The 13061-nt window shown below is 36.6% G+C and overlaps 1 protein-coding gene across 3 annotated transcripts in view; it reads left to right on the top strand.

The window, feature by feature from the left end:
- SLIT2 (slit guidance ligand 2) overlaps positions 1-13061 on the top strand; it is a 418064-nt gene that overhangs the window by 315040 nt on the left and 89963 nt on the right. For all 3 annotated transcript variants that reach the window (XM_073646944.1, XM_073646948.1, XM_073646958.1), the window contains exons 7-9: positions 2176-2247; positions 4344-4507; positions 5211-5349. In XM_073646944.1, coding sequence (XP_073503045.1) covers positions 2176-2247; positions 4344-4507; positions 5211-5349 — 375 coding nt within the window. The remainder of the gene's footprint in view (positions 1-2175; positions 2248-4343; positions 4508-5210; positions 5350-13061) is intronic.

Raw genomic sequence — 13061 nt, 5'->3', positions numbered from 1 at the left:
GTCATTCTTATTACATATTGCATTGCTGAGATTGCGATTGGCTAAAATTTAAAATTAATAGTAAATTAAAGACTGAATGTCAAAAAATGTGTCTATTGGTTGAGCCATGCTCAAGATAATGGTGGAGAAGACCCTGGTGGACCTATCTAGGCTTGTAAGATCGATATTCTTGCAGATCTTTCATCCATCAACGGGCCATGCTCAAGATAGAGCTGAAGGCTTAAATGAATATATATATATACATATATATGTATATATATATATATTTATTTTATGGACTTTGGTTCGATCTTGAGCATGGAAAGTTGATGGATGAAAGGTTTGCAGGAAGATCGATCTTGTGTAAGCCTAGATAGGTCCACCAGGGTCTTCTCCGCCGTTATCTTGATAGTATCAAGCCATCGGGTTGATGGTCTTCCTCTTTGCCTTGTTCCTTCTATTCTTCCTATCATGATGTCCTTCTGCTTAAAGTATAAAGAAATATGTTTAGTTGGTTCTCCAACTTTCATATGATTTTACTCTTTTTATCTTAAATCGTAGTACAAGATACTAGAACTGTATTGAAAGAATAGGTCATTGTAGAAAATGGCAATCATGAGTTAGTATGGACTGAAAAGCACAAAATATTTTATCTCACCTATTTAAATTATTTTAATAATTATTCTTTTTATGATTTTTATCATTAAGAGGTGTAAATGTAGCGATGACAAATATGGGTCCAAAATCATCGTAGACACAGAAAAGTGTTTTATATATTTGTCAGACTTTGACTTGAAAAATTACTGCAGCATATAATGACGGGATTTATGGTGCCCACACCCATACCCGTTGCGACTAATAAAAATCTGCTGACGTTAGTGGGAGGGACAAGTTTAAGGAGTGGACAACTGGAATTGTCTAGAAATTTGGAAGGGCGAGCCCACCCTTGATAAGCGGAAGACACACTCACACTCTTCCTGCACAATGCGCATTTCTGCTCGTGTCGCTGGGTCCTCCACTGAAGCCCCGTTATACATTGCTTATCTACAGAGAAGCGGAAATATGATTACTCAAACTAAAGGCAAGTTTGTGAGGATTACTACATTTCTATCTATTTTTTTCTTAATTTCATTTTTTTTCTAATATTTTACTTCCATAGGAGCAATCTAGTATTTTATTTCTGTAAATTAGGATGTTTCATTTTTAAGTAAAATGTTCTACATATTATTATAAAGTGTAGTAAGTTTAGATATTTCAGGACTGTTGGATGCTGACAACATTTCGAGAGTTATAGGCACCACAAAATACTATTTTTTTCTAATTTGTATGAATACAATTTTTTTCATGTTAAACTGTCCCTTCTTCTTATCCAGTATAGGTAACTTTATTTTCTTATAATTACTTAAAAAAAATAATTTTGTATTTTTTTTCAAGGTACAGTGCTTAAATAATTGAAAATAAATCCAAAATGTCTAAGATTAGCTTTTACCCTTAACCACCTGCAATTTTCTCTAAAATTGTACACTGAGGCAGACAGCTTACGATACAAAGTGTTAGAAATTCGAAAAATTATTTATGTGAGTACCGTTATTTCTTAGGGAACTTTTTCTTTTTTTTTTTACGCTATCCTCAGGCAAATCAAAATGAATTGCATTTCCAATTAATAGAATCTTTTTTTTTAACTTCCTATAATATTTCATTCAATTATAACATCACAAATTTGAAGTTAGAAAGCTTTCTTTTAATTAAAAATTGAAACTAAAAGAAAAAGCTCAATACAGAAGGTGACTTTTGTTTTTGAAGTTTTCGGTAATACTTCATGACCCTGTTTTGACTTTTCCCATAATGCATCTCATTCTAAAGTGCTTTGATGGCGCTTTGTAACCAAGCTCGGTATTAATTGGGCAATGTAACTACAGTTTTCATTAGGAGGCACATTAAGTAAGTGGAAGATGCCCGTGGGAATTGCAGTACAGACTTTAAAACTGTTTTAGGTTAATCCAAAGATATATTTTTTTCGCTAGGGTTCACTGCAATTAATATGGTTGTTGTGCACAATTCTAAAATACTAGGAAACATATTGAACGGATTTTTCGAGCAATAAACTCTAAGCTGTCAAAAAATAAAATACACAAGTCTATTACAAATTCGTTGTTGCCTTTCTTGATTTAACTTCATCCCTTTCATGTTTTACAGCACCCTCAACAATAACAACATCACTCGGCTTTCAGTTGCAAGTTTCAACCACATGCCAAAGCTTCGAATTTTGTAAGTAGATTGTTATTAATGAATCTCTAGCGTGTGTTGTGTATTATTCCGAAACTCTACTCTTCATCATGCTGATTTTTTTTTCCCCTTTACTGTATTTTTTTTTTAAGCTCTCTAGGGTATTCGATGGTTGAATTGAATTATTTCCTAGAAAACGGTGTTTTATTTTGTATTAATAATTTACTTTATGCATTAATTGTTTTGAATATGAATTGCTTATAATGGCACTGTGTAGGTAATGAGCTAAAACAAAAAAAAAATAAGAGTAAATGATTGAAAATATAGAAACGTGAAACATAGAATATATATATATATGTAGTACATATTTCATGTATCAAAAATGTTGACGTCCTCATTTTTTATAGAATAAGCAAAATTCTTACATTTTCTGTACCATTCACAAACAAAAAAATGAGGTTTGGTTGGGATGGGACATAAGCACACAATATTAATAACAACCCGTAAGATAAATAAGAAAGGGTGAAAGAGATGGTAGGGCTCACCTGGGGTGGTGGTGTAGGGTCACAACACCTATAAGAGCCTTAAATCCGTGGCTGGAGGAAAAATTCTTCCAGATAGCAATTTACTTTAGTGGAAAGATCACAGTATCTGGGCTGCATGTGCGGAAATGAAGAATGCTCAATGGTTTAAAATTAAGGTTTTTATTATACCAACGCGTTTCGGGTGCCTTTTTCAAGGTAAAAAAACAAACACGGTGTAATAAAAACCTTAATCTTATACCATCGAGGATTCTTCATTCCCACAAGGGCAACCCTGGTACAGTGATATCTCCACTGAAGTGAAAAATAATTTTCTAGCACTTTCTGTCCTGTCATTACCATTTTTTAAGAAATTTGCTTTCCAGATAAATAACTAAAGACTTCCTTGACATATTAAGTAGGTCACATTTCATTTAAGAACATAGACTTTGATTGGCTGTCACATATGATCAATTGGAAATCCTTAGTCTTTTATTACTGTACTCTAACCAGACTTAATTAACGTGAAGTGGCTCTTTGACAAACGGAGCTACATGAAATTAGCTATAGACTAGACTTGTGTGCTTTAATATCCATTACAGATTTTTACTTAAGACTAAAGGAAAAAGTTCTTCTTCTAAGAGAAGAATAGATTGGTAGAGTATCAAGATATTTCAACTCCTTTAGAAATTTGCAAATACTAAAGAAGATCAGAAAATTAATTTTTCAGTCTTGAAAATGAATGATTGCAGAAATTGATCGAGAATGCTGGAATAATCAGTATTAAGTCTGAAAACCAAAATCGAATCTGATTTAAGAGAAACGTGATCTACAGCTATATAATTTTGCCTTCAAATTTGAATTTCTTTGTGTTTTTTTGTCTTATTTTGTAAATGTAATTTTCCCTTTGGAATTCGGCCATGATCTTGTGCCCGTCTTGAAGTAGCGAATGTCTTTGTGTCGCCACTTGCTTCCTTTAATTTGAGCCGCCGTATTGAGCGTGGGTCCCGATGGGCTAAAAGCAACTAATCCTCTTTTCTTTGATTAAACAAAAAGAGAGGAAATCAGAAAAAGGATACAAGGGCATGTTTTATATTGAATTATTTTTCTGCCTTGTTCAGTAGAAAATGAATGTGACCTGTTAAAAGGATTTCGCAGGCAGTTTCTATAGAGACTAATAAAGCAAGACTTAGTGATATTTCTAATTGGGAGCCAAATCTTTTATGGTTCTTTTTTCACTCTTGCTGTCAGTATGTCGCCCCTATAGAGCAATTTACTTGAGACTTGTGTAGTCTTTCTTTTCTACCCTGCTTTTGTTCAGCTATTTAGCAACAGAATTCCCCAACTATTTTCAAGCGTTGGAAGGTTTTCTTTGCAGACTGTAAAGAACCGATGACAGAACTGGAACGACTGCATTTTTTAATGTTGGCAAACATAGCGAGTTTTCGCTACCATTACTTTTTTAAGGGATTTGCTACGGATAATTTACTAACGGAAACAAAAAAAACCACACATATTTAGGTTTATATAATGTTTTGTCTTGGGACATTATCAGAATTCTTGTTTAGTATATTTTGTAATATTTTTATTGCAATTTTTTTTTTTACTCTCCCATAGTCGTCTTCACTCCAATAACCTATTTTGCGATTGCAATCTGGCTTGGTTATCTGACTGGTTGCGACAGAGACCCCGCGTTGGCTTGTATACTCAGTGCATGGGACCCAGTCACTTGAGAGGACACAACGTTGCTGAAGTTCAAAAGCGAGAATTCATATGCAATGGTAAGGATGGAGTTGGCCGGTCAAATTTGAAAAATTTTGTCTCAAAAGTTTTTACAGTCGCAAGAAAAATGTGATCACTTGTAATTTCAAGATTGGCATTTTATACCTACTTTTCTCGTATGTTAAACCTTTATTTCATAAATTACACTTCAAAATGCATGTCGATATTACATCATACTAATATGGTACAAATATATTGAATTTAGATGCAGTGGCCATCTAAAACTTTTCCACAAAAATTTTTGGTAATTTGTTTTGAAATGTATGAAAAATAAATTCTTATCTTTTCCAGCTTTTATTACATGCTACCCACAAAAAAATTACAGTACACCAAACATAAAGGCATTATATTCCTGTTATAAAGAGACAGTTCTTCAGATTGTCTAAGCATGGTCTACAAGAACGTTCTGCCCCATACTCATAAAATAGAGACTAAAGAAACAAAAAATTCTTCATTGACTGTGTCTTCTCTGTTTATTTTTCTTGTACATATCTTTCAGATGAAGATGAAGGCAAGTCTATTTTTCTTATATAAATCTTCTTCCACCTTTCATGGCTGGGGTGCGTTTTATTTGTGTAAATGCAAAGGAATATTTTTGGCTTCATATATATTATCCCCACAATTGAAAACTTACGGTTCAGCATAATTGATTTTCATGTATAGTTGATCTATAATAATATAAATTCTAACTTTGTCTTGCAGGTCAGCAGTCATTCATGGTCTCCTCCTGTAGTGTCCTGCACTGTCCAGCCGCTTGTACCTGCAGTAACAATGTTGTGGACTGTCGAGGAAAAGGATTAACTGAGATCCCAACTAACCTTCCCGAGACTATAACAGAAATGTAAGGTTTAGACTTATATTCCTCGTGTACATTGAATTGTTTGATCACCCTTCATTGACCTATATGATACTTTTTGGTTATCTTTACATTTTGGTTCTACATCTACTTCAAGACTTATCTAAACGGGTAAAACTATTTTTAAGCCCCAAACCATAACCGAGAGACACAAGCAGGGTGGATCACATGCTTTAAAATCAGTGGGTGCTCATTTTTGATTTCAATGGGTGCCGTGTAATGTATTATTTGAGATTAAGTAGTTAGCTTTATGAGTGAGATTCCCTTATCTCTAGAGGTCCTGCACTGAGTTGTCCAAGCTGTACAACCCTTTTAGGGTGATGCAAATAGACATCAAAATTATAGCTGACTTTATACTCTTTAAGATTTAGAGGCAGCCCATATGGCTTCTATGGTGCCCCTGGAAAGATGGCGTCCATTTCAGATTAGTCTCATCTTCAATTGAATGAGTAGTGAGAAACTGCACAAATATGTGGTCTCAGCCAACCAGTTCTGTAATATTATCCATGAAGAAAATTAAACATAAAAATGGGGTTGTGCCTGGCGTGATATGATGGCGTCAAGCTGCACCTGAAAGCCACCTCATTTTTATCTGTGCTGTGCAGTTTGATGTCCTATATGGTTAAAACATTCATTCACTCAACAAAAAAAGGGTAAAGTAAAAATACTAGTGATGAGCGAGCATGAATAGTTAACCTTTCGGCGAGCACGCTCTGGTGCTCGCCGAGTATTTGCGGCATGCTCGGCATCGATGTTAGTGTCGCTGCGGCGGCTTGTGTCATGGCTGTTAGCATGCTCGCCAAAAGGGTTAACAATTCATGCTCGCTCATCACTAAAAAATATCCAATCCAGGTAATGTAAGTAAAAAACATGGCAGGAACCCATGGTGCTTAAAAAAAAGTGTATATACAGAAGTGGAAAGAGGCGTTTTGAATGATGAATATTTTGCATTATCTATTGCTGTCTCTGGTCTGAGGAAGCGTTATTCAACGTGAAATGGCCATTGCCTGCTACTCGTCCTGCTACTCTAAATTGTTCATGTATTGTTTTATGGATTATAAGGGAAAAAAGAAGCTTTGCGCCATCAATGGGGGTCCCAATATTTTCATTTTGCTTATCGTATAAACATTGTACTGAGCCCCACTAAAATGGATTACAAATACCCCAGTATAAGAAGTGTTAATAGACACACTTGAGTAGTAGTGTCAATGCTTCCTTCATCTAGTACGTGTAATATAAGTAATAAACCAAATTTGTCAAGATGTTATTCTCAGGGAGAAGGTTCCTTAACTAAATTAGTCCACTCCTTTTATTGATTCATTTTGATAGATACTTTGTGTACAGTTGTAGTTTTTATGTTGCATTTGTATTTGCTTTGTCTAAAATCTAGAAGTGACTGTGCATGTTGTGTGGGATGTTGAGTGCCGAAACAAACCTATCGATTGAGGAAGGATCATTCAATGTTTATGGTGGTGTGTGTACTGACTCTACCTCAATGGAAAATTTTAGGGGAAAAAAAAGTGTCGATCATGTTTGATTTTGATGTACCTTATCTGTTGTTCTTAATGGAGCGATGTCTAGCACTAGCCTATTGCCCTCTACATAGTGAAAAGACATGAACATACATGGGGAATTCTGGAAGAACAGCTGCTGAAGAGCATAGCCAAAATGTACTGCATTCGCTAGCCTGAAATATAGAAAGGCATAGAGGGCTTCGAACATAATTTAGGGGTTAAGTTGGGTTGGAAAATCACAAAAGTAGTTGGGATCTTTGAGCCAGAATATGGTCATTAGTGACTTGGGCCATTGACTGAGCTGATACATAGCCTGTTACAGGTGTAGAGGAGTTTTCTGTGTTATTGGCACTACTCAATGTGATTTCAGTCCTGTTTTTAGCTTTCCGCAGGCAACTTACTGGTTAAAATGTGTTTGTTAAGCAGAAGCAACGAGAACGTAGATGTCAACCAGAGATCACTGTTGCTTCAATTTCCTTTAGTGTTTTAAATTATGTTGCCCAGATGGTGCATCCTCTAGTTTCCAGCAAAGGCTGTGAAGTGTTTTTATTAAAGTGTCTTTGATTTACCTGCTTAGTAGTCAAGTGAATTTATATGGACAAAGAAAAGCCTGGAGCATTGTGTCTGCGGAGAGATGGAACATCAGGAGTCACCGGTGGATGCACTGAATATTTAATAGTGTAGCCTGTGAGCCGAACATCCTCGTCACAGTGCTGTATCTAAGCCAATGCATCGTTATCACTCATTATTTATTGAGCTACTGCAGACTCGTTGCAGTGTGATACTTAGGAAGTCCATGTAATTTTCAATGGAAATTACCGATACTGCTCTCCCTCCAGTTTTTTCCTCTATGTGTTTCTATGTTTTCTCTTTCCAATTCCCTCCTGTCCCTTCTTTTATTTTTGCCCTGTCTCAATCTGCTCTCATCCCTTCTCTCTAAACTCCCATGTATCCTTTCAATTTGCTTGTCTTCTCAAAGGTTATGGAATAGCTTAAAACTGCTTTTTCCAAATACCCTTCGGGGACAAGTTTAAATGATTTGGTTGAAAGGAATAAAAGGGCATCTTGCTTGGACCTTTGAGAATTGAATGGAAGAGGGTTATTATATTTCATATATTCACAATAAACCTGAGAACTCGTGTACATAAGCCAAACCCTACTTTACATTTTTTGGTGCCTTAATTGTGAACTGCATGTAGGCAGAGTATGGCAGTAAGTGCCTACAGCTCCCCACTATAAACTCCTCTACGAATCTTCATGCACAAAGTCCGGCCATGTGTATGATGACCAAACCAATTTCTTTGCCCATTCGTTTTGATCTAGCAGTGACTCACAATAGCTTACTACCCTCTCCCCATCAAGAACACTCACTCATCGGAGAGACAGCTGTCGTCCTATTGCACATTGAGCCAACAACTATTTGATATGTATCATTGCTGTTGATATTTATTGGTGTTCCATTTTTCTTGGGTGAATATCTTTAGAACAATATGTTCTACAGAGCTTAAACATAGTGTAAAACCTTCCAAGGTACCTGATTTACCAACTTGCCAAATTTGGTGCAAAATGGTCCAGTCGTTTGGCCGTAAATTAATCTTTGTTTTCGCATTCCATTTTTTGGCAAATTTATCGAGAATGTTACGTCCCAGAGAGCTGGAACCCTGTATAAAAGCTTACAAAATGCCTGATATACGCAGGAATCTTGGGGATAATTGGTCCAGTCTCTTGGCTGTAAATTAATAATAGTTTTTTTGTCCTGTTTTTTTTTTTTCTTCTTGTGAATATCTTGAACAATTTGGTATTACATTTTTGGCAAGTAGTTCTTAGAAAGCTGAAAACTGATGTAAAACCTTCCAAATTTCTGATCTACCTGTTAGTAAACGTGGGGCATATTGATGTAGACGTTTGGCTGTAAATTAATATTTGCATTTGTGTTCCATTTTTTTGCAAATATCTCAAGAACTGTAGGTCCGAGAGATCTGAAACCCAGTCTAAAACTTTATGAAGCACCTAATTTACCCAAATGCCAAATATGGGGCAGATTGGTCCAGTTGTTTTGCTGTAAATTTATATTTGTGTTCCGTTATTTTTGGCAGATATCGCAAAAAATTTTTGAGATATATTTCCGGCTCATAAGTCCGGGTCCCCACTGGTTTTCAGTGGAGTTTGGGTTCTGGTTCAGGTACCCGAACTAAACTTTCAAATAAAGTTCGGGTCGGGTACCAGAACCCGAACTTCAACGGGTCCGTTCATCCCTATTATATTATGTAAAACCCTCCAAAGAGCTTGATTTACCTATGTGTCAAATTTGGTGCATATCGGTCTAGTTGTTTGGCCATGCATAAAGAACAACAAAAATGTGGCCAGTCAACGCAGAAGTACATATATATATATATATATATATATATATATATATGTGTATATATGTACATATACGGTATATATATATATATATATATATATATATATATATATACACGCACACATATATACTGTATATATAAAACAAATTTATGAATCCTATATCAGATAGCTGTTGGGTAAATGTGCAATTGACTGATAGCCATCTCTCAGCTTAGTGAATAAGTGTTCTTAATGCAGAGAGGGGAGGAAACCACTGTGAGCCACTGCTACAACAAAAGGGTCAGACATGTAAATATAACATGCCCCATCTTTCTCTCCCTTGATATATCTTGGGGTTTATATATTCACAGTACCATCCAAAAGTTTTAGGTAGGTGTGAATAAGATGCTGCAATATAAGAATTCTTTGAAAAATAGAAGTGTTAATAGAATATTTTTACCAAGTAACAAAATGGAAAGTGAATGAACAAAAGGGAAATTATATCAAATCAATATTGGGTGTGACCGTCTTTTACTTTCAAAGCAGCATCAAACATAAGTTTTTCTGGGTCCATTTGTACACAGTTCACACATTCTGACGTAAAAACAAGGCAAAGCAACCCAACCATGTGTTAAAACATAGGAACTGGGGTGTAGAAAAATGGCTTTTTTTTCACAAAAGGCCACGGGACAATAATGAGTGTATGCAGGCAGTAGTTAAGCATTATGGAGGGCCCTTACAAGTTTAGGGCTGCATTTCAATAAATGGAGACGTCTGACTGGCTCCAAATTATTCTAGAGCTGAACTCCAAATATACAGCCAAATGTTAATTAACTTTCCATTATCTATAAATTATATATATACATACATATATACTTTTATTTACTTCTCCTTTTCTCTTTTTAGCCCGTTTATGTCGGAGATGTGCTCATTTTTCCCTGCCACAGCTCTAGATTACTTGTCGGCACAATGAGCCCTTTCCTATCTGCCCCGTTCCCTTGGAATAAGCCGGAGAAATTCAGCCTTACATTCCTATCTTTTATAGTTATCTAATATCGTGTACTTATGTTTATAGCACCAGACTACCAAATTTAAGAATATGAAAACCCATAAAAATGTCCCATCCCAACATATTTTGTTCTGCGCAGAAATCCTAGATGGATTATAGTGTATCACATATTTCTTCTTGCTCACCATGTCATCGATATATCCCAGCATTTGTAATACCTTGTCAGGATGATGATGTATTACACCTAATAAAATTCTTGTCATACTGATTTTTAGATCTGTTTTCTCATGGAGCAGAATGTGAGTAGGGTGACTCCTAGAATAAGAAAGCAGACATAACACAAAATGGTCTACGGCAAACTGGATAGTGATACAGTAACGCATAGATTAAAATATAAAATGTAATCAGGAAATAAACTAATCTGTTTTTAATTCACCATAATTATTTATCCAAATTATTTTGCGATGTGGAAGCATACATTGTTATGTGTAGTGTAGTGTAGGGTCTTGGGGGAGGAGAAAAGTATATGGCTTCAATATTTTGTGCCATACACCACATTCTCAGATAATCGCAGTGACTCTGTCCTTGGCTGTCACTTATGCATTATGTTTTATTAATATGCGATAGGTGGGGATCCTATAGCTTGGACCTCTACTTATCGGATCAACATGAGTCTCCGTTCCCCTCTCCGATCAACCAGGTGTTTGCCAGGAAGTAAATGCTTGTTGCCGATCTTTGGATAGACCATCAATGGCCGATGGGTGGAGGATTCACCCACTGATCATCAAAATGAAGGAGACGCAACCATCCAGTTAGCCCACAGCCCCCTTAGTTTTTACAAATACACACCACTATACATATTAATGCGGTTCCCCCTCCATATTTATTGATTGTTAGTGCATGTTGGATCAAGTCCATAGAGGCGTGCAGCCCCTCTTACCAATACTGCTGTTTTCCTTTTGATAAATACTGATGTGGCTGTTCCTGATGCTGAGGCTTTATCCCTATATTCATTATCAATGTGTGATTGGTGACAAAATGACCCCAAATACCACCAACCATTTATGACACTAAAGGGTATTCCCCAGTGAGCCTGCAGCGCCTTCATTGTTGGCGCAGTGCTGTACAAATGAATAGGACTGTACCTGGTCCTGCATCTGATTCCCAATAACTTAAAGAGATTGTCCACTACTTTTACATGGCCTATCTTTAGGGTTGATTGGTTGATTAGAATAGGAGTCGGGTGTGCAGAACCCAGCCCCAGCCACTACAAGTAGGCACCCAGCTCCGCAAATAAGTCCTTCCGGACCGCTGACACCGTTAACAACTGATTGGCAGGGGTCCAGGTGTCAGTCCCTGGCTGATCAGACATTGATGACTTATCCTAAAGATAGGCCATCAATGTAAAAGTAGTGGACAAACTCTTTAAAGGATAATCCATTGCTTTTAAGCACCACTACGTTGTTTTTTTTTTTAAAACAATCTCACCATATAAGTTGTATCAGTAATATATGACCATGTAGGTAGTAAAATACCAGCCGCAGTCTTCTACTGCTCCCTCTCCTGACTGTCTAGAAGTCACTGCCAAGTGTTATACTCACTTAATGTGAGCCTATGACTTACAGTCTCATAGATTTACATTGAGAAGTAACTGTCCGTCTGTCCAGCAAACACCAGAGTGATCTGGTCAGTCATAAGTCCAGTCATGTAGTGCAGAAGAGGACCGAAGTGACACTGAGAACAGCAGAAGACAGCGACTAACAAGTATTTTACTGCTCTCAGGGAACATACATGATTGATACTTATCTAGTGGTGAAATAAAATTTAAAAAAAAAAACACTGGAGTGGTACATCAAGCACTTAGCTTAGCTCCAACCAATAAAATGTGTCCAATGTAATTTAATGCCCTTCCCTCATTACATCTTCCGACTTTCCCAAACAAAGTACTGCTCAGCTTGCCCACACGCTCCTGTGTTCTCTGTGTGAGAGCTGCTGACAGATTCCTCCGGCTGCGGCTTATTTCCTGGAAGAACAAAAGAATTGGCTGTTGAAATACAACAGGCCGGATCTTTCTCTTCCCCGACATCATCTGTTGAGAGAGAGTCAAATTAGATTGCCGGACAATGCCGTCAAAATAGATGGGTTTAGCCGACTCTTATTTAATGTGTATGGGGAACTTTAGATATGACGTAAATGTTTAAAAATGGAATCTGCCAGAGAGATCCACCCTACTCCACTTCCCCTCAAAACCATTTAATGTTTGTCGCTGAAAGATATTGTCATCCATACATTTACCTATGCAATCTTTTGCTATCTCAATTAAAAATATCTCTTTTAGTACAGACGCAAATTAGGCAAATTAAGCTTAAGTGCTCTAGACATGATCATAGCACTTGCCAAGCCTCTGCTTTTATTCCCAGTCTTCCTCACTGTCTGTGTAGTCAAGCTAGTGAGCTGTCAGTCAAGAAGAAGAAAGTGGAGCTGGGCAGGGAATAGAGCAGGGAAGGCAGAGACTTGGGAAGTTCTTTGACACTCCCAGAGCACTTAAGCTTCATTTGCATAAGAGTTAAAACTACGTTTTATCAGTCAGTGTTCAATAGATTGCAAAAGTAAAGGCTTGGATGACGTATTTCAAAGAGAAACATGTTTAGGGGGGTTCTGACAGATTCCCTTTAAGATCAGATTTAGCTGTACCATTTATATTGTCATAATAGAATAATAAAAGTATGGGAAGTGGGTCAAATCTTTACAGCTTGTGCTTGTAGTAACAGGCTAAAAAGTATTCAGTGGAAGAGAACCTCACATACTTAGTCCCACTAATTAGAATTACA

This window comes from Phyllobates terribilis, unplaced genomic scaffold (assembly GCF_046119375.1).
Source record: "Phyllobates terribilis strain yellow unplaced genomic scaffold, ASM4611937v1 Scaffold_1__5_contigs__length_1240528914, whole genome shotgun sequence".
NCBI classification, from domain to species: domain Eukaryota; kingdom Metazoa; phylum Chordata; class Amphibia; order Anura; family Dendrobatidae; genus Phyllobates; species Phyllobates terribilis.
This window is presented reverse-complemented; position numbering and strand designations above follow the sequence as displayed.